General features: G+C 43.4%; 1 protein-coding gene across 2 annotated transcripts in view; it reads left to right on the forward strand.

Moving 5' to 3' along the window:
- Window positions 1-22656, forward strand: part of NUBPL (nucleotide binding protein like) — a 204509-nt gene that overhangs the window by 7871 nt on the left and 173982 nt on the right. For both annotated transcript variants that reach the window (XM_038756820.1, XM_038756819.1), the window contains exons 3-4: window positions 3501-3535; window positions 20735-20825. In XM_038756820.1, coding sequence (XP_038612748.1) covers window positions 3501-3535; window positions 20735-20825 — 126 coding nt within the window. The remainder of the gene's footprint in view (window positions 1-3500; window positions 3536-20734; window positions 20826-22656) is intronic.

The raw sequence follows: 22656 nt of genomic DNA on the forward strand, positions 1-22656 counted from the left end.
AGCCAAACTGGGGGACTAGCTCATCAAGCGTTTTTGGGGGGAATCACTCTCAACAACCTGGTAGAGTTGGCACTGGTGTTAAAAAAAAATCGTGGCTGCGCTCACCTTGGGGCTTTGGTTTCCTTCCCTGCACAAGTCTCAAAGATGTCAGTTACATCAAACTCCAGCTGCCAAGCATTTCAATTCACTCCATTATCCGGCTCCTGGCGATAGCGTGAAGATATTTGTATATTTTGGTGTTGCCTTTCTGCCGACTTCCACATCTGCCAGTGACCCAGTTTGGGCAGTCTTCTCTTCCCTCATCATTTACCCTAATGCCCCTCTGGATTCTGACTTGGACCCTCGACTCTTGAAGGTAGCCTTGAAACACTCAGGGAAGCGTTCAAACCACCGCCCTCCCCGAGGCTGCCAATCTGAGTCTCGTTCTCTGCCAACCTCTCGGATTTACCCCAGATTTTAGTTGAAAAATGGCTTTGCTACGTTTTTCAATTCCCGGGTCAGGTGGTGGCTGGCTCTCCTCTGTGGGTTCCACCTGACCTCCCCCAATCCCTTCTCGTCAATTCCCTCCTTGTGACTTCCGCACGTGGAGCCTCCGGAGCTCCCTGTGCTCCTCCACCTCTCGAGCCGGCAGTTGAGGAGTGTGACGGAGCCATTTAGGTCGACTCCAGTCATGTTTGTTTGCCAAACGGGAGGAAACGCTCAAATGAGTACCCAGAACCTAGACATTTGGTTTGAATGAAACCACTGCAGTGCATCATTGATTGGCCCAGAATAGCATAAGAGGGAAATGGCAATTTAAATGAAAAACAAAAAATGAGGGCATGACCTTTTCTCTTGGCAGCAGGACTGTTTGAAAGTGGCTCAAGAAAAGTTACATCTGGCATCGAAGGAAATATGTTAAATACCCGATGGCTTTCTTCCGCCCTCCCCCAAAGCCCACGTAAAAACTAAGTCCAGCTCCCTAGCATGTGTGACGTTCCCACAGATCATGAGTCTTTCAACACAGGATAAATTTGGACTTGGAAGCTAAATGTCCTTGCATGTGCTCTTAGGCCGAGAGGAAGTTATTAACTTGTGCGTAGATGTACTCTCATTGACTGCAGGCGTTTCTGATAAAAATGCGAAGTGGGAGGAAGGAGGAATGGCGGATAATCCACATTTCTAGCCCAGGGCCACGGTTCTTTGTATGTTTTGGGTGGCCCTCTGCCTCCGGGCTCAAAGTACGATATTCCTTCCGACTGCTTCCCCTAATTTCCTATTGGGAAGTTGATCGTGGGGTTTAGCTCTTCCAGCATGGTAAACGTTGGGGTCAGTAGAAGATGATCAGGCACAGTCTCTGTCCCAACATCAGGCTCAAATTTCTCATGGAAGCCCATCAGTTGGGGCAGTGGAATGAGCACTGTTATGGGAAGGAGGAGGTCTGGGTTTTAGTATCGTTTTTCTGCTTGTAGCTGGCTAAGACTGATGAAGGCCAGATATACTTTGTCAATGTACTACACCCCTGCCTAATCACCTGTCGCATTCAGCCCCAGCAGGAGCTGGACGTTAGAGGGATGGTTTCCGATAGGAGACTCCATTTGTTCTCTCATGTGTCCCTTGTAAGGAACAAGTAGATTTAGTATGATGTGGTTAAAGCTCGTTTTTTAAAAAATAGTCTTTAGGCACTGGACTTGCGAGAGAGGGTCACGCCTGGAAAGCTTCCTCGCCTTTGGAAAACCTTGTCCAGAAATGAGTTCCCAACTCTTTGTAATGAAGACGGACTGTGTCTTCTGTTGCCCGTTTCCAAGTGCACCGAATAGTGCTCTCCATTCTGCAGGCACTCAGTAAATGCTATTGATCAGCCGATCTTCCTCGTAACAATGCGGAGCTTCAGTTCAAATTCTTGAAATTGACAAAAGTCTCATTTGATTTTTTTTCCTCTCTCTGTAGAAGAAGCATTTGACTTGATTCTTTCAGGCAACAAAACTAGCTTTTAGAAAGGAGTAATTGCTGTGAAAGACACTGGCTTGGTGCCCAGCACTTTTGCCCGGAACCTTCTCCTCCCTCCTTGATGACTTGCGATTTCTCTCTTCTATCTTCTATGCAATTCTTCTCATTTTCCCGTGCTGACCGCACATCTCCTTTTATCTTTCCCTGTAACATCTTCTTTCTAGTTCTGATTTTTTTTTTCTTTTTTGCTTCCTCATTCCAGATCTTTACTTTGTAAGAAGGCACTGTTCTTGCAAAGTTCAGGATCCCCTCCTTTGGGGCAGTTCATCTCTCACCTCGTTTTCCATTAGGTACTTCAGAGCCTCCCGCTCAGCGTGCAGGGGATCAAAGAAATCATGGTTTTGTGGGCTTGCCTCTTCCCCGGAGGCTGAGGCGTCTATTGCCTCCCAGAGAACAAGCAGGCGAGAGGATGGTGGAGTGAACCTCGTAGAGCTAAGTCTGCCTTGAAGGGAGAGGAAAGCAGAAAGGGAGTCACCTGCTCTCAAGCCCCTGCGTGAACGCAGCTGGGGGTTAAAATAACAAGTTTTCCAGGCTAAAATGGCAACCTGGGAAGCTGCTACTTTTAGTGGATGGTGTGAAAAATAAACTGAGAACTTGAGTGCACTCAAAATTCTGAATTGACCTCCAAGTTGCACACAGTAAGCGCTCAATAAATGCGATTGATTGATTGATTGATTTAGATGTGAAGTTTCAATCCTCCGAGGAGGTCGTTACGGGAGCTGCCACTTCTTTTGTCTTTACACAGTAAATGATTTAGGGGGACCTGTGTGGGTGTGGGGTATGTTCGGGAAAGTCCACTATTTCACTTAGGTATTCAGTTCATTCATTCATTCAGTCGTATTTATTTAGCGCTTACTGTGTGCAGAGCACTGGACTAAGCGCTTGGGGATTCATTGTAGTTGGATGCTGGGTTAAAAATACTTGACATGTAACCCCTAAAGTTGAATATTAGAAAATCAGTGGAGTATTTTTAGTGTAAAATAGTTCCTCTTGTCCATTCGTCCCTTCTCATAATGTACTGGTTCTCTGACAAGGACACTAGATGCTTTGGATGTGGAAGGACAAGGAGTTTGGATGGATATATGGGGTTTGGTTTCCTTTATCCCCATCCTTTGTATCAGTTTTGTTGGGTATTTGTGCCCATGGCTAATAATGGAAAGTGTAATGTGGGCAGTTTTCCCAGAAAAATACTCAGCATGCCTCTCTGAAAATCATAGGAATTAAATTTTCTGTAAAAATTCAGAAACGTCTTATCGAAGTGTTCCTCCCTGTTCCCTTGACTGAAGACATGGAGAGTGTCAAACTGGAAGCAGACCTTTTTTTCCCGATTTCTTTTCTATTTATTTTCCATTCCTCCCCAAATTCTAATGACATGGTAATTATTATATTCAAGTGTTCTAGGCTTATTTTTGGAATCCCATCTTATTTATTGCATTCGAAATAAAAATTCCCAAAGCAGAAGAAATCTGTGCAAGTAACTTTTTGTTTTTTGTGTTTTGTTTTTCCTTCAGTGAATCTTGCCCTGGCGTTAACTGCAAATGATTCGGTAGGTGAATACGTATGCTTATCTCTGTTCGCGGAACCACCATGAACTCATTCGGAAATTGAAAGGCAGTGACGAGGAATATAATTATGTATTGTTTATTTACTGCGTCAGTAATTATGCAGTGAACATGCTTTAAAAAGCTTTTCAGGAGACTCACATTATTGCAGCGGGACCCAGACAGTATGCACAGCCCCCAGTGACTTTCATTTTATAGTAGCAACAGAAATGAAGTAGAAATAGCCCAAATGAGTCCCTGTCACGCTCTTCTGGGGTGTGTTAGTCATGAGCCCTTTTACCCCCAGGTGGGAGTCATGGTGTGTGGGGCCCACTTAGTACAGTGCTCTGCACACAGTAAGCGCTCAATAAATATGATTGAATGAATGAATGGTGGTGAACTGTGCTTGGTAGGGAGGAAGGCGTTGCTCCTCCTTGGAGTCAGGGCCCCCTCAGGGGCCCAGGAGAGGCCGGACGGAACGGCGTCCCACAGGGGAGACGCGGGGCCTAGAGGAGAGAGCCCGGGCTTGGGAGGTGGGGGGCCACCTGGGTTCTCCTCCCAGCTCCACCTGGGCGAGTCACTTCCCGTCTCTGTGCCTCAGTTCCCTCATCTGTAAAATGGGGATGAAGACTGGGAGCCCCACGGGGGACAACCTGATCACCTTACATCTCCCCCAGTGCTTATAACGGGGCTGGGTACATAGTAAGCTAGCTCTCTTCCTCCCGTCCAAGCCCTACTGAGAGCTCACCTCCTCCAGGAAGCCTTCCCACACTGAGCACCCTCCTTCCTCTCCCCCTCCTTACCTCCTTCCCCTCCCCACAGCACCTGTATAGATGTACATATGTTTGTACGGATATATTACTCTATTCATTTATTTATTTTATTTGTACATATTTATTCTGCTTGTTTTATTTTGTTAATATGTTTTGTTTTGTTCTCTGTCTCCCCCTTCTAGACTGTGAGCCCACTGTTGGGTAGGGACTGTCTCTATAAGTTGCCAACTTGGACTTCCCAAGCGCTTAGTATGGTGCTCTGCACACAGTAATTGCTCAATAAATACGATTGAATGAATGAATGAATAGATGTATATATGTTTGTACACATTTATTACTCTGTTTTATTTGTACGTATTTATTCTGCTTGTTTTATTTTGTTAATATGTTTTGTTTTGTTCTCTGTCTCCCCCTTCTAGACTGTGAGCCCACTGTTGGGTAGGGACCGTCTCTATACATTGCCAACTTGGACTTCCCAAGCGCTTAGTACGGTGCTCTGCACACAGTAAGCGCTCAATAAATACGATTTGAATGAATGAATGAGTGAATGCAGTTACCTGGGGGTGGGACTAGGAGCCGTGCGGCTTCAGTGAGCCACCTCCTTTCAGGGAGGGGGTGAGGGGTGGGCTCCCGACTTGGTTCTCCCTCTCTTTAGAGGAGGTTGCTCCCTTCCGTTTTCTGGGACTCAGGCTGTGCAGAACAGGGCCGTGCATGGCTATCTCCAGGTGGGGAGACTGAGGCAGGGGTCCTCTGTCCCCCCCCTCCCTCCTGGAGCTTACTTCCTCTCCCCTGTCCCTCAGGGTTGGAACAGTGCGGCTTCTGAACAGGAGTTGTGGGGCCCGGGAGGGCTTCTTATCCCCAGCTCGGAATTGGGGTGGGGATGATCCTCTCCATCGCTTGTCCCACCACATTAGTGTTCCCGTTCATGGCAGTAACAGGCAGAATAGTAGGTGTTTTAAGGAGCCATAGGACGGTAGCTCTAGTTGCGCAGAGTATATATGATTTCCCAAGGATCTCATCCAACCCATTTTATCCGACAGCTGATACAGGCCATAAGTAGCTCTGCCTGTGGTTTTCCCGTGCCTGGCCTACATTCACCCAGCTGGAAGTTCTTCTCAGGCTACCTGTAAGATCGTTATTTCTTGATTTTTCCTCCTCTCCAGCCGAACAGAGCTTCAACCACCAGACGGATCGAGTCAGAAAGATGTAATTTTTCTGACAAATGGAGTCAGAAAGAATTTTCTTTCTAATGGCATTCTGGTCACAGTTTCATGAGCACCGGCTAAACATAAAAACAGATAAAGAGTTCCCCAAACCCATTCTTTTTCTTGGGTGCGTTGTGGGTGGGACAGTTTTCTCTTCAAGCCAGTGCACCCACAATTCTGGGAGCTGTAGGGTAGCAGTGCATTATATAGTGAATGCAAAGTCCCTGCCTTAAAGGCATTTACAATCTAGTTTAGGCCTGGTAGATTTCAAACAGAAGAAATGATTCAGTGTATAAATGGTTAAAGGTTGAAATTCATACACTTAGACAAAGAGAAGGAATACGTTCTTAGAGCAGATAAACTGCCAGGAGAAAGTAGACCCAGAATTGTTCTTTGAATGACGGCAAAGAGGAAGTAATAGAAGGCAGGATAATAAAAATAGCTGGGAGAATTTACTCCTTCCATTTTGAAGTGAGGTTTGAGGGAAGGAAGGGAAGCCCAACCTTTTATGTAGAGAAACCTCTCTGAACAACAGGGTTTTGAAGATTTGGTCTGGTAGCCGCAAAGTGAAAAGTATTGTTTTATTGTACATTAAACAATGAGCAATGGAAAAAAAAAGAGACACTGTCAGGAAGTTGGATATCAACCCTGAACTAATACAGCGACTGGTTTTGTGACGGTAGTTCTTGAAAGCTGAATTTAGGTCATTTAGAGTCAAATATAATGGATGATGACGTGGCTTATTTTCCATGTTATCTTTGTTGATTTGCTAGTAGAGCCAAGATTTTCACTATCCCCTCTGCTTTCTGTGCTGCAAGAATCTATCAGACAGATTTCATTTGTTCTACACTGTATAAAAAGGGAACTGCATTATTTCATAAGGTTTGCAAGAAGTTGTAGAAATTCCCAAGGCTTGTATTAGGGCTGCATTTCTCGTCCAGTTTTTTTTCTTTTTTTGGTTATACTCACAGAATGAAGATTCAGCTTCTTTTTTTAAATTTGCCACTAACTGCACAAATAGTCAAGGGGGGATTATGTAAATAATAATGTTTTGGGGCCTTGAAGCCCTGGATGCCTATCCAACAGATAAAGCTAGGAATTTATCTCCATGATTGTAGAAGTTTCTTTCTCAAGGTGATGATTTGGGGCATTTGCAACCTCTATTCCAATCTCTTCCAATTTTTATCAATACCAAAAATGCTCTCCTGCTTCTTATGTTGTTTAATTTTTTACACACAGCATTTTTGTTAGTCCCGTATATATAATGTGCAGATGTAATTTTGAAATCACTGTTTTCAAAAGATATAATTTTCTAGTTTTCTCTTGTTCGTTTCTTACCCAACTTTGACAAAGACCTAGTCACATTTTAGGTACAGGAACTGAAAGAAATTCTGGGCTATGCGCTGTACCTGTATAATGAGGAAATTATTCTGATGAAAGGAATATTGTTCTTGGTAACATTGGATATATGCTATCAAACTGTATATATAGATACATATATATTTCATAAAATGGGGATTATGGCTGGATGAAATGCTTCCAGATTGAAGAAAGAATAGTTAAAGTACACTGGTCATTGGTCAGGAATCAAAATTTGTTGGATCAGATTTTTTGGCAACTAAAGTTTAGCTACTTCCTGGCATCTGAATTCTGTCAAGTCACTTGAGAACCATTTACTGCTTTAGTGGGCAGAAAAACGTAGGCATCTTCCATAGGTTTTACCGTACTAGGAGGAAGTAGCTTAGACACTGGTAAAATCGGGCCCAATATTTAGTAAACTGTTTGTTCTTCTTGTGGTCCAGGCTCTGAGTTTCTTGTGTTAAAAAATGAACACCACAGCATTCGTTGTAGACCGTAAGAATTTAAAATGACTCATCTCAAATTGAATGAGATAAAGAATGTTTCTAGCATTTGTAAATCAGATTTAAAGCATTCATGGAAAAGATGGATGAAAAGCCCAAGAAGAATGAAGGTGAAATGAAAGCATAGCTGTACATATTTATTCTATTTATTTTATTTTGTTAATATGTTCTGTTTTGTTCTCTATCTCCCCCTTCTAGACTGTGAGCCCACTGTTGGTAGGGACCGTCTCTATATGTTGCCAGCTTGTACTTCCCAAGCGCTTAGTACACTGCTCTGCACACGGTAAGCGCTCAGTAAACACGATTGATTGATTGATTGATTGATTTTATTAGTGGTATTTCTTAAGCTCCTACTGTGTGCCAGGCTGGACTCGATACAAGCAAATCGGATTGGTCACAGGCCTTGTCCCACATGGGGCTCACAGTCTAAATCCCCATTTGACAGATAAGGTAACCGAGGCACAGAAGAGTGAAGTGACTTGCCCAAGGGCACCCAGCAGACAAGCGGTGAAGAACCTAGTTCCTTTTGATTCCCAGGCCCGCGCTGTATCCGTTAGGCCGTGCTGCTTCTCAAAGCGAGTGCCATTTTCAAGGTCACATTTTTGTCCTAAAATCCTTGACAGCGCAGCTTTGATTTTGACTTGTTCTGAGGGAGAATTTGTGAAAGCTGTTGGCAGTTGAACTGTGGGGAACGTCCGGTGCCAGTGTTGCCGAGCTGGGTTGGGTCAGAGGGGACTCAGATGAAACAAAAAAACAAACACTTTCAGAGTTCTTATTTATTAGTAGTCTAATGAGGCAAAATAAAGCAAGCACAGACCAGATTTGCGGGTCCTGCTCTCTCTTCCTCCTACATCTCTCAAATGCTCTGCCAAGCTGGCTACATTAATACTTTCACAGAACTGAACTGATAGAGGCCAAGAGCTTCTCCTTTAGGCTTTGTTCCTCAGGTGCCACCTCACACTAGTTTCCCTTTTCCTTTTTCTCCCTCACCCCTTCCCAGATTACACAAGTCCCTTTTGTGTCTTTCACCTTAAATGACTGAGGGTGTTGTGTAGCACAGTTGCCTATTCTTCAGGCAGATGAAGACTGGAAAGATCCAGGGTTCCACTATTTAAGAAGTGATTTAATTGCTATGGGAAATTGGAACTGCCACATTGATCTGGGGCTTCCTAGAGGCAATATCAGTCATTTGGTGTTTTTTGAGCACTTACTGTGTGCAGAGTATCGTACTAAGTGGTTGGGAGAGTACAAGTTTAATAATATCTGGCATTTTGGGGGGCCTCAATGTTCCATAGCCAGTCTTTGAACTAGAATTCAGTGGGGTGTCCTCTCGGAAGCCTTGCCCAAGAATAGAGATAAGGCTTCCATGTTTTTGGGTTTCTACAAACCCTAAAACTTTCTCACTCGAAGAGCTTAGCTCCCCGACCCCAGGCACACGAGAAGTTTCTCTAGGAATTGCCGCAAAGGAGAGTACTCCAGGTATGCCCTGTTTGCTGCAGTCTAGAGAGCCCAGGCGGACGGTGGCCGTCCTCCATAACGCTGTTTCCCAATGACCCAAAATATAACGTATGAGGAAAATATGACATTTATTGTATGTTTCTTGGGAAGATATCTTCAAACCAAGTGAAAAGATATATGAATGGCCCATCAGTCAATCAAGGGTATTTATTGAGCCCTTACTGTGTGCAGAGTAATTCTCTCCAGGTTTGAGGAGGACAGAAATGTTATTTTGGGATCCCAGGGGCTCTGATACGCCATTTTTCTAACAGAGTAGATGCAAATGGAGAGGTTCTGTTAATTCACTGACCAAGCTGTAGCATTTGAAGCAGCGTGGCTCAGTGGAAAGAGCCCGGGCTTTGGAGTCAGAGGTCACGGGTTCAAATCCCAGCTCCGCCACTTGTCAGCTGTGTGACTTTGGGCAAGTCACTTAACTTCTCTTTGCCTCAGTTACCTCATCTGTAAAATGGGGATTAAGACTGTGAGCCCCATGTGGGACAACCTGATCACCTTGTAACCTCCCCAGCGCTTAGAACAGTGCTTTGCACATAGTAAGCACTTAATCTCCCTTTTAGACTGTGAGCCCACTGTTGGGTAGGAACTGTCTCTATGTGTTGCCAATTTGTACTTCCCAAGCGCTTAGTACAGTGCTCTGCACATATTAGGCGCTCAATAAATACGATTGATGATGATGATGATGATAAATGCCATCGTCATCATTATTATTATTATTTGGCCAGCATCTGAACCCATGCACATATCAGCACAGAAAATGCAGAGAGTTTCATTTAATTGATAAGCTTGTATTTCATTAGGTGATGATTAGTGGATGTCGTTTCATTAGTTTGTCTTTCAAGTGACTTGAACTTATACAATCCAAAGCTGATAACTTGGGGAATTAAGTTCTGAGAAAGATAAAAGCGTAAGAGCATGGGCTATTTCTTAGCTGACCTCAGCTGGGATGCAGATGGGGGAGAACTGAGTCTAAGGATTTTCTGCATTTGTAGAAGAGTTTAGATACTTCCATCTGTCCAGTTCCCTCCTAATTCTAGGAGGGTAGAATGGATGGGGTGGTGGGAAGCAGGAAAGCAGGAGAGAAGCAGCATGGCCTAAGGGAAAGAGCTCGGGCTTGAGAGGTTCTAATCTTGGCTCCACCACCTGTCTGCCGTGTGACCTTGGGTAAGTCACTTCTCCGGGCCTCAGTTACCTCATCTGTGAGCCCCATTTGGGGCAAGGACTGGGTCCAACCTGATTAAGTTGACTTGGTACAGTGCCTGATGCCTAGTTAGTGCTTAACAAATACCATAACAAAAAGTAGAGACCAGCTGGAGAAGTTCAAGGAAATAAGTGGAAGAGACCCTTCCACCCATCCCTGGCGAGTCTCCCTCACAGCACGACCAGGCTGTACATCACTCTCAAAGCTAAGCTAGGGCTATCAGCAGGCGTGGTATCTTAGATACCCAAGTCTCGCCGCGGTTTTCTTGGCACACTATCCCCCACCCGGGCGCTATACATTGTGCAGCACCTAGTAACTGTGAAAAGTAGAATCAACCAGTGAATGGTTTTTATTGAGCACTTGCTGTGCACAGAGCACTGTACTAAGCACTTGGGAGGACACAATACAATAGAGTTGGTGGACATGACCGCTGCCTTCAAGAAATAGAAGAATTGGGGTATGCATCGGGGGGTTAACTCGAGAGAGCTAGATGGACTTATTCTTGGAATTGTTCAAGGTCCTTTATCCGCACAGAGCGTGAATAGAAGTACAGAATGTAGTTTCAACTTACTAGGAAGGCATATAGGTTTTAGCCCCAGTGTCCTTCGCTTAATTGCTTGCTGTTTTCACTGGCTAATTCTTTTTCTCCCTTTGATGTTGCAGCAATAAGTCCTGCTCCCTTAGGAGGGCTCCGAAGAATTTTTTATTCTTGAGCCAGGATGATTTGGGTTCTGACTAGAATGATTATTTGTGAAAGCTACATGGCCAGATAAATTTTATCATGGTTGGGACAACTTGAATTAATAGACGCCAGCAATAATAGAAGAGAGATTGCTTGTTTATGAACAGAGTATTTTAGTGAGCAAACACCAGCTGTGCATGACTAAGGATGGCGCAAATCCAGGGGGCTAAGGGGGAAATTGTGAGCTTATTCTTTCACTACAAGAGAGGCTTCTTTGGTGAGACTCTGTCTTCCCTTTCTCCCCCTCCTCAAAAATGAAATGTAAATGATCAGACCATTCTGGCTGGGAGGGAGACATTCAGAGCACGAAGCAAAGTTGTGGAAATGCAGAATTGCCAGGCAGATCTAAGCAGAGAGGCACTCAGGACAGACAGCAGATGCGGTGCAGCACAATACTTAACCTTTTCTGTTACTGGGGATCATTAGTTTGGCCAACTTTTCAAACTCATTTTCAGCACTCAGTGCTTTGCTGCTGGAAAGAAAAGAACAGCCCCTCCCTTCCCGTCCCCTCACCAAAGCCAGTGTTAATGAAAAGGCCATAGTAGTTTTGAACTGCATTTGTTGTAGAGGCAGTCAGCCAACCAGTGGGAGAAGCTCCAACTAATTAAGCAGCGAATCTTATTTGCCAAACTTTTCTGATGAGGGAAGTTACCAGCATAAACCCACCGGGCTTATAATCCACTAGGAAAAGGGTAGGGCCTTGGAAGAGAAGCTTTATTTTCACGTTTCCTTAGGGGATTGTAAGAAATGCAACAAAATTGGAGAGGCCATGAGACATACATTGGAATTCTCCTTTAAAAAGAACGTCAGAGAACAGAATTGGGCCGGAACAAATCCAGTTCCTTTTAAGGTTTGGGTTTTGGTATTTTGAATGAAAATGTTCAACATTGCATTGCAAGTTGGAACTTTCATGCAAATACTTTTTAAGACTTGGCAGCTGGAATCCTCTGCCATTAATTGTCATACCCCAGGGCATAATCTTTGGTCCAGAGTAGCCCAGAGGAAAGCAGGAGAAAGGACCAGGGAGAAAGTTTTCCAGTGTTCCCATGTTTTTGACTTTAGGTGCAGCCGATTTCCCTCTCTTGCCCTCTCACAGTATGAAAGGAGTGAAAGGAAGGAGTGACCCTGATGTACCTTGGGCATTCTCCTTAGCCCCTTGCTGTTTAGTTCTCTGAGCTGGAAGGGATGGTTCTAGTGGTCAGTCTTTCCTAGAGTCTGGGGTTACTGGTAATTGAATCATTCCTTGACCACGCACAGGAGTCCAGGCAGGTTTTCTGGCCATCTTCTACATGGTCTAAGCTAGTGCTTTCTACTCAGCAAAATGGAATGAAGCTTTAAGACCATTTTCTTCGTGGCCAGAATGACATCAGAAGGAAACAGAGCAAATCACGGGCATAAATGGAATCCAGAGACCACTTTGATAAGCGGCAAAGTCAAGAAGCATCATAGCTTAGTAGATAGAGCCTGGGCTTGGGAGCCAGGAGGTCATGGGTTCTAATCCCAGCTCCACCACTTGTCTGCCGGGTGACCTTGGGCAAGTCACTTCACTTCTGTGGGCCTCATCTGTAAAATGGGGTTGAAGACTGTGAGTCCGATATGGGACAGGGACTGCGTCCAACCCCATTTGCTTGTATTCCCCTCCAGTGCTTAGTACAGTGCCTGGCACATAGTAAGTGCATAACAGATGCCACAATTATTCTTATGTGATAATAAAAGTTTCTAAATGACCAAAAAGTCTTTAAGCAACTCACCATTCTCATTGGAATTTCTTTGGCATCCTGTGACAGCCATTACACACTAGAGGAGGTCTTGTCTCAGGTATAGGTTCTCGTAAGGTGACGATGGGAGAACTGTGGGAGGTAGCGTAGTGAGTTTTAGGAGAGTTTTGAAAGAGGAGGGGCGAGAGTGTGGTTTTGTGAGGGTAAGAGGGGAGAGGGTTCGGTTTGAGGAGAAAGGTATTAGCAGTTAGTTATGAGCAGTCGGTCAGAGAAGGGAGACTTGAGAGCGAGGGTCAATTAAGAGTTTTCCTCGGGAAGAGCAAAGAGCATGAACTGAGAGCTAGGGAAAGGAGCGAGTGGATAGGCAAGAGGGAGCCAGCTTAAGAAGAGCCCTGAAGCAAGTCATCATCCTCTCCAGTATTTGTTAACAAAGTACTTAAAAGCAAAAAATAAAAGTAGAAAACATCGTGTGTGCCCTCAAGGAGCTTACAGGTTGGTGGGCCAGTGAGGAACCACTGGAGGTTTTTGAGGAGGGGAGTGGTGCATTCTGAAACATTTTAGGAAGAAGATCTGGGCAACAGATTGTAGGAAAAGTTAAAATGGGAAGAGGCTGAAGACAGGGAGATCCATATAGAGATCTAGCCAAGGTATGAAAAGAGTCGGTCCGGGGAGGTACCAAAAGGATGGAGAGATAGTGGAGATCTGGGACCAGATGTGGGTGGTGAAGGAGAAAGGAGAAAGTGGGCCAGGAAGGATGATAATCTTACTGACTGGGTTGGAAAAGGTAGAAGGAAGCAGTCCCTGTTCCTCCTTGTTGGCTTCACGCCACGTTTTATATGATGAGCCTCATGTGTGACAGGAACTATGTCCAATATGTTTATCTTGAATCTACCCTAGCTCTCAGCCCCGTGCTTTGGCACATAGTAAGCACTTCATAAATACCATAACCATTTACCTTCTGTCACGGCTGCTGTCTCAGTCCTCTTGCCAAGAAAGTCAAAGCGTATCTGCCTCTGCTTTTTTGAGACCGAGTTTTAGCTTGGCTGGGTCTGTGGGACTGGGTGTCTGGGTCTGAGTGTAGGGTATAGGCACCTCCTGTTTGCCCTGCCTCAAGTCTTTCAGCTCATCCCTTAGCTTTTAAGCTCCTAAATGTCAGGAGTCCTGTTCTGGGTGCTGTAGAAGAACATAAAACAGGCACGGTCCGTACCCGCTAGGAACTGATGATATCACGTAAGCCGCATTAATGCAGGCAGGTGGGATGAGCACCTAGGAGAATAGTGATGACCTCTTTGTGATATTATAGTCTCCATTCTATGTTTTGGTCATTTCACCAATAATTAGGCTGCTATTTAACGCTGGTTTAGTGAAGTCTTGAAAATAGCCACTTGGCCATGGTGAACAGTTTGAGGAACTGGGATTTTCATTATTTTGCTACCTGGCCTTTTGGCAAGCCGGTGGACAGAAAAACTATTTCAGGAATCAGGGAAACTTGTTTTGAGAATGAATTAACATGGCCTTGTGGAAAGAACACTGGTCTGAGAGTTGGAGGACCGGGGTTCTAATCCCGGCTCTTGTCACTTGATTTCTGAATCATCATCAATCGTATTTATTGAGCGCTTACTATGTGCAGAGCACTGTACTAAGCGCTTGATCTGAATGATCTTGGGCAAGTCACTTAACTTCTTTGTGCCCTCATTTCCTCATCTGTAAAATGGGGATTCAAAACCCCTTTTCCCTCCTGATTAGACCGTGAGCCCTATGTGGGACTGAAGTTGTGTTTGACCTGATTACCTCATATCTACCCCAAGGTTTAGAACAGTGCTTGGCACAAAGTAATTGCCTACAAATACCACCTTTGGTATTATTATCATTATTAGTATTATGTACCAATAACAATAATATTATTGTTATTTACCAAGGTTAGTATCATCTGATAATCCAGAAGAAAATTTGGAAGAATAATTTTCTTCTTAATGCATTCAGTTCTGCCAGGACATTGTTTTTCACTAGGATATGACAGATTTAGGGAATGTTCTGATGATGTGAACGTGCCTGGATTCGGGGTGACACGGAGTTGGAAGAAGCCGTTGCTTGCATGTGTGTGGCATTGGACACGAGCCCCACGTTTTAGGAGAACCAGATATGCCACAGAACGATTGCTTCCAAGTGGTCAAATATTTTGATTACCAGCATGATTTCTTCCAGTTGGTTTCAGAGATAATGAGCTTTTGGTCATATTTTCTAGGAGAGTCTCCCTTGTCCCTTTCTTCCTGGCCCACGCGATTGTATTGGGGAGTCCTTAGCTGCTGGTAGGTCCTCAACTACTGGCTCTCTGTCCAGGTTGGAAAATGAAGTGCTGATCGTGTGATCAGGCATGTGCATCACCCTTGTCCTGGCAAGGAGCTGGGAGCAGGCCGACTGGAATCCTACCCCCGGAAAGGGGCTGGTTTTACAGGTAGAGAATGGGAGAGCCCGCTCTTCCGGACCTCTAAGGGAGAAGCAGCGTGGCTTAGTGGAAATAATAATAATGATGGCATTTGTTGAGTGCTTACAATGTGCCAAGCACTGTCCTAAGTGCTGAGGTCGATACAAGGTAATCAGGTTGTCCCACGTGGGACTCACAGTCTTAATCTCCATTTTCAGATGAGGTAACTGAAGCACAGAGAAGTTAAGTGACTTGCCCAAAGTCACACAGCTGACAAGTGGCAGTGGCGGGATTCAAACCCATGACCCCTGACTCCCAAACCCGTGCTCTTTCCACCGAACCACGCTGCTTCTCTAAGCTTGGGAATCAGAGATTGCGGGTTCTAATTCCACTTCTGCCACTTGTCAGCTGGGTGACTTTGGGCAAGTCACTTAACTTCTCTGGGCCTTAGTTCCCTCATTTGTAGAAGGGATGAAGCCTGTGAGCCCTACGTGGGACACCCTGATTACCTTGTATCTCCCCCAGTGCTTTGCACATAGTAAGCGCTTAACAAATGCCATCATTATTATCATTATTGTTATTACCTCCTGGGGGTGAAATGATCTGTTATGGAAACCTGAAGAATCTAGTGGCTAAGAGGCAAATGATTGAGTCCCATTGTTGTTATGAATTAAATAAGACTAGTCCTTGACACATAATAAGCGGTTAATAAATAGAATACTACTACTAAGAGAATCGCTGGTTTAGGTTCAGGTCATTACCCCTTGAGAGACTTGATTGTATTCATTCAGTCAGTCAGATTTATTGATCACCTACTGTGTGCACAGCACTGTACTAAGCACTTGGAAAGTATAATTCGACAAGAGACAATCTCTACCCAACAACGGGCTCACAGTCTAGAAGGGGGAGACAGACAACAAAACAAAACAAAAAAAACCAAGTAGACAGGCATCAATAGCATCAGTATAAATAGAATTATAGATCTTTAAACATCATTAGTAAAATAAATAGAATACTAAGTATGTACATATATACACAAGTGCTGTAGGGCGGGGAGGGGGTTGAGCAGAGGGAGGGAGTCGGGGTGATGGGGCAGGGAGAAGGAGCAGAGGAGAAGGGGGGCTAGATGATCCATCAGGCAATCCTTGGTATTTATTGAGTGCTTAGTGTGTGCAGGGCACTGTACTAAGTGCTTGGGAAAGTACAGTGCACTAGAGTTGGTAGATGTGATGCCTGCCCACAAGAAACATTAAGATAAGGGAAATAAGATGCCATACATAAAGGGTGTGGGACTGGGCTGAGAGAGAATCAAAATACTTAATTGACAACCTGATCACCTTGTAACCTCCCCAGCGCTTAGAACAGTGCTTGGCACATAGTAAGCGCTTAACAAATGTCATTATTATTATTACTTAAGGGGTGCCCAGACAAGTGCAGAATTGATGGGGAGGGGAGAGCCAGAGAGGGGAAATGAGGGCTTAGTCTTTCTGCAAACCCCTAGAGCCTCTGCAGTTCTGGAATTTACCTAATTAATTCTTAGTGTCCTAATGTCTTAGAGTCTTAGAGCTTGGCCACGAGAAGGAAGAGGGGTAAAGATCCTTCAGAGAAGTTGATCCCAAAGATCAAAAGGAACCAGAGGCTTTCAACAGTTATATCTTGGTTGCAGACCAAAGCAGCTTTTCAGAAAACTTAAACTTTCTCCCTCCACTTAGCTTTCCATAGCCTAGGGGTTGACTCTTGGTTGATGGCAGATGCTAGAGGACTGCAGTGAGCTGAGCTTTTCCCCTTTAATACAGACCTTTATTTTTCTGCAGGGAGAATCTGGTCTCTTGCTTCACTCTTTATTTGAGCCTTATCAGATGAAATATATCATCATCATCATCAATCGTATTTATTGAGCGCTTACTGTGTGCAGAGCACTGTAGTAAGTGCTTGGGAAGTACAAGTTGGCACCATATAGAGACTAAAGTGCTTTATATCAATTAAACCTCCAGTCTCTTTCCATCCCTCTTCCATGCTGCGCAAGTACTTTTATAAGTGATGCAGTGCATACGTGTTCCCAGAGTAGTCTATTGAAAGTCCACAGTAGGAGGAGGGGAAGAAGTAGGAACCCGGGGTGATAGGGAAGGGTAGTGCAAGGAAAAGCAGGCATAGAGGTGGCGTACTGGTGGCCTGGGAACGAGTCAGTTCTATATCGTGTTCTCTCCCAAGTGCTTTGTTCCGTACTCCACACACAGTAAGTGCTCCATAAATACCATTGATTAATTGGAGAGAGTTGGGAGATTGGAGAACTTCTTTCTTCTTCCTCGCTATACCAAAATCTCTCAAGTGAGTGAACCGATTTTTCACATCCCCTGCTAGATGAGGCCTCTACAGCCGGCCAAGCCTGGAGCCTCTCCCAGAGAATGCTCTAGGATTTGTGGGCAGGCTTCCTCTCAAATTCCTTTTCTCAGTGTGCGCACCCACTTGTCAAAGCTTCATTCTGCCATTGTGTCCTCTGAAGCTGTTGAATATGCTGGAGGAGCGGGGGAACCCTTAGGCAGCAGATTCAGATTTTGAATACCCTCCTTTTTAATTCTCTTGTTTTGGGGTCTGCATCATTGGGGTGACTCAACTGTCGTGGACTCTCCGGCTGTTTCATTCCACCTGTGGCTCCCACATTCCTGGGACTGTAGTTTTACCCTTTTCCCTCTTTCCTCAGGTTCAGTGTCCAGGTGGCTGGGAGCCTTCCTTCTCTTAGGGAAGCAGCCCCTCTCATAACCACCTCTTTAGCAGGGAGAACAGGGGATTTGGAGAGTCTCAGAACTAGTCCCTGGCTGCTGGAATCCAATAGAATGGGAAGAGAGAGGGAAGAGGTGGATCCCCTACCCCATGCTGATCGTTTGGCCGCTCGACTCGCTTTGGCTCTGAAAGAACTGCCCACGGATTTATAAATGCTCTTCTCTGCATTGCAGTTTCATTTAAGAAATTCTTCATGAACTGAGGTTGATTTTTTTCCAACACCTTCTGCTGCATCACTGTCTCTGTCTCTGGAAATGTTACTGCTTTTTTGGTCAGGTCCAGGTCACTTAGATCTTGGGAACGAAAATCGGGGTTGATGGGTTAGCATCTGTGACTTTTCTTGATTGGCAAGTGACTGCCCATATTCTGTTCTGCCTTTTTCTTTTTAGAATAGGGACAGAGACCTCTCTTGTGGAACACCTTGAGCTCTAAACCCCCGGGTTTACAGTCTTAGAGTTCTTGTTTTGTTGGAACAGGGCAGAGACTTGTCTTCTCTTTACCCTTTTCTAGTCACACAGAGGATGTTTATTCATGCATTTTCACTAGAAGTGAACAGAAGTTGTGTATATTAGTTCACTGCTCGTTGGTAAAGGAGATGCTATTCATATTTTGCTCCAGGAGGTCTCTGTTATACTGGTCCCCCACAAGATAGTCTGATCTGTTACTCTGAAAGTTCTTACTATAAAATACCGTTCAAAAAGGCAAAAATCGATCATGCAACCGAGTTTTAATTTGAGATAAAGTGAAATGTTGAAGTGGCTTAAACATGTTTCACATTGCTTGGCTTAAAAGAAGGCTGCCTGTCCAGGCTGCCTATGGCAGAAAGGAAGCTATTGCTGCTTGTCTCAAACCCTCCACATGTCCACACTCCCGCTGACATCCCGTCATGCTCCCTCACATCCGTACATCTCCCGATACTACTGGATTCAAGACCCTGCCCCTAAAGACTCATGTCTTTCCTTGGTGCCTCTTTCCCTTGTAGGGTATCGTTGCTACTGGATCTCCAGAAGACGTAGAATAATAATAATCATAATGATAACGGTGGTATTTGTTAAGCGCTTACTATTTACCAAGCCCTGAGCTAAGTGCTAGGATAAATACAACATAATCAGGTCCCACATGGGGCTCAGTCTTTAGGAGGGAGAACAGGTATTGAATCCCCATTTTGCAGATGAGGGAAATGAGGCCGTGTGCTCTTTCCCCTAGGCCCCACTGCCACCAGAATCCCAGTTGAGATGGAAGCCGGCCTTTGGAGCTTTTTGCACATGTGAGCAAGGAACACCGTTTACCATTCATTCATTCATTCATTCAGTCGTATTTATTGAGCGCTTACTGTGTGCAGAGCACTGTACTAAGCGCTTGGGAAGTACATATCATTACTCCAGTGCTCAGTACCAAAGCCGGCCTTTGGAGATTTTTGCACATGTGAGCAAGGAACACTGTTTACCATTCATTCATTCATTCATTCATTCATTCAATTGTATTTATTGAGCGCTTACTGTGTGCAGAGCACTGTACTAAGCGCTTGGGAAGTACATATCAGTACTCCAGTGCTCAGTACCAAAGCACATAGTAAGTGCTTAATAAATACCATTACTAACACGTCTTTTTAGTGCTCGATTTGAATAGAAAGCAGTGGAAGAATAAAGGAGCACAGTGCTATAATGGGGCCATGAATGAGCCACAACACAATTTAGCTATGCGCAGAACTGCTGTACTAGTTCATTAGCATTGTTGAGGGAATTAATTGAATTATTTTAATTGTAACCTTTTCAAGTTTACTGTTGCCATGTGTTTACCAGAAACAATTAATTTTAGGCAGCTACAAATTATTTGCCTATAAAATGCAGTGATTCTTTTACAAAAACCTACCACAACTTAAGCTTTCGAGGCAGAAGCTCATAAGTCAATGAATTTCCGTATTCCAGTTGATTTTAAACTAACCGTAAGTTTACCACTGAAGCACTGGGTGACTCAGCATGATTTTTTTTTAATAGTGCAGAAGTGTTCAAAAATGCAAACTATCACATTGTAGTACAGACGATTGGATGTCATTCTCCCACCTGTCTTATTTGGATCATATGAGCACTGGGAAGACTCAGTGTCTATTCTAATCACTGTCTAGAATAAAATAAGGTCAGTACTCAATAACAGTAATAGAGAAATCTATATTAAGCCCTAAACTCTTCCGATTAAGCCTCTACTTGAGCAGTATAATCACTGCAGCTGCATGAAAATAGCTTCCTTGAAATTTAAACAGATTTTTTCAAGTCTGAAATAAAACAATCCTGAAAATGTCCTAAATAAACTTCCGTAATTTTTTATTATTTTTACTATGGTTCCTAATTGCAGCTATAATAAAATATGGGACAGCTTGAAACTTGGGACAAACAGGTTTATATTGGAAGATTAAAAAAAAAGTTCACTGTAAGATAGGTGCTCAGTGGTTCAATTTATAGCAAACCCATTCTAGCTCAGCATTTCCAAATATTTTCAACCAAGAATATCCGAAATGGATTTTTTTTTAATTTTGGCAAAGGAGTAATAATAGTTATTTAAAATATAAAACACGAAATGTGCTTAAAAATAACTGAAAACTTGCTGGCAGCGCTTTCGCTCATTTCTCTCTGTCTCTTTTTCATTTCTTTTCTTTCATTATATATGTATATATATCATTATATATTAGTGTCTGGTTACTGAATACACTTTAACAAGACAGTGTTGACTGGTATTTATGGGGATCTTTGAAATAAACCACTAGTTTTGTAGAAGTTTGCCCAGAAAAAATAATTTAAAAGAAGGGAAAATCATTTTTCAATTCAGTATGGGCCATTTAGCAAGACTTTCAAAATTCTCTTGGGAAAAGACCGAATAAAAATGGGGAGTAATTTTATCATTCATTCAGTCAGATTTAGCATTAATCTGTTTGAACTTTTAATAAAATGAGATCTTTTGTAATCAATTTTTGTGTCTCTCTTCCTACAGTCAAAAACAGTTGGTTTGCTAGATGCAGATGTTTATGGTCCTTCCATTCCAAGGATGATGAATTTGAGAGGCAACCCAGAATTATCAGAGAGTAAGTAAGACATTGCAGAGTATTTTCAATAGCAGGTAGTTAATGTGTTTTGAAAGCTGAGGGAGTAATCATTTTCTCCCTTTAGATTTTTATTCTGTACTTGATGACACTTTATTTTTATAGTGTTTGGATGATTATTTGTTTGCAAATCATCTAATGTGATGGGGGGAGTTTTCCAATAAAAAATGAAGACCTCCTCTTGTCAGTTGCTGCCATCTTCCTGAATAAATTTAGTTTTCAGGAAATTGATCATGGAAAATCTGATTAATGAAATGTAATTTTCAGGATAATCACAATAATTTGAATTAAATGCGATTAGAATATGAATTTGTCAAATTAGTGTTACATTTTCATGGGCTAGAATGTGGTTAGGTTTGCTGTGCCGAGACCCTTTGAGCCATTTGGGTAGGGAGTAGCAGTATTATTGCTGTTGTCCCAGAAAATTAAGAGAACGAATTGAACATTGTTGGCCAGTGAGATCATCTGATATCTCTTTTTAGTTTATTTATTAAAAGGGAATATGTGTGTGCGTTTAGCTGTAAGGGTTGATCATTACATGAAGCCCAGTGGGATTCATTGTACAGCTGTAAGGGTTTTCTTCAGCTTTATGAAAAGGAGTGGAAGGTCTTATATTATTAAAACTGACCCGGGAAACCTTTTAATGCAAACACCTATTTTTTGGCTGTTTGCTTGCCCCAAGAAGAGAGAGCCGGGGCAAGTTACGTGGCCAAGTCACCTTAGTGTCTTTGTTCTCCGTCTCTGAGTAGAACGCACACTTGGTTTGCAAATGTGTACCATGAGCCAAAGATGTCAGACTTTCACAAAGGAGGAATGATGAATTTGCATGCTTTAAATGATAGACTCATTATGTCTGCTCCTCGAAGAAAGTGCTGTGACAATCTGGTGTCTGCAGTCCTGGAGGGTGGCAGAATGGGGCCCTTGCTGGCAGTCCCTCGACAGGGAGTTCTGTTCAGCCTCTGCCAACTTAAATACTTGAAGCAAACTTTAATTTCTTTCCCCTTGTTTTACTGGCGTTGTAATCTTATATCTGATGTTTGCAAATTGGCTGCCACTAAATAGGCTTTCTTGGGAAAAAAGATAAGGTGCTAGAAATGTTGGAAAGCGGCACTGAAGAAAGCGCTTTTAGTGTTTCGCCATTGAACAAGCTAATATTGAGCCCACTGAGAGAAGAAACTTGGATGCAGAGTGCACGTTGCTTGGAGGATCCAGATTTTAAAAAGCAAAAATGATGCCGGAGAAGTTAAACATTTGAAAAGGTCCTGGAAATATCATAGAACCGTGACTGTTAATTGCCCTCAATTTTGTTCATGCAATGCCTTAGCCCCTGTTGCTTGACCCAGTTTCTCTCCTTTATTATAAAACAAAATGCCCTGACATTAAATTTCCATGCCCGTAACCAAGAAAACACTGTATTGTTAAATGTGGAACTCCCCCGTTAATATGATGCTGAATATGTTGTTAAGGTAGAGCAGGGGAGCTGGAAACCAGCATTATGAATTTTGCCTTTCGCTCAGCTTTAAGGTTGGAGGGGCGGTCTGGATTTCAGAATTGCCTTTCTTTTTTATTGTGGAAACGAGATCCTTGATATTATGGGAATTTAACTTTGTAAGTTGTGATTCCTTTGTGATTAACTTATTTTCTAAGCATCAGTCATCTTTATCAATCAATCAATCGTATTTATTGAGCACTTACTGTGTGCAGAGCACTGTACTAAGCGCTTGGGAAGTGCAAGTTGGCAACATATAGAGACAGTCCTTACCCAACAGTGGGCTCACAGTCTAAAAGGGGGAGAAATGAGTGAAATGACATG

Source organism: Tachyglossus aculeatus, chromosome 14 (assembly GCF_015852505.1).
Source record: "Tachyglossus aculeatus isolate mTacAcu1 chromosome 14, mTacAcu1.pri, whole genome shotgun sequence".
Classification (NCBI taxonomy): Eukaryota; Metazoa; Chordata; class Mammalia; order Monotremata; family Tachyglossidae; genus Tachyglossus; species Tachyglossus aculeatus.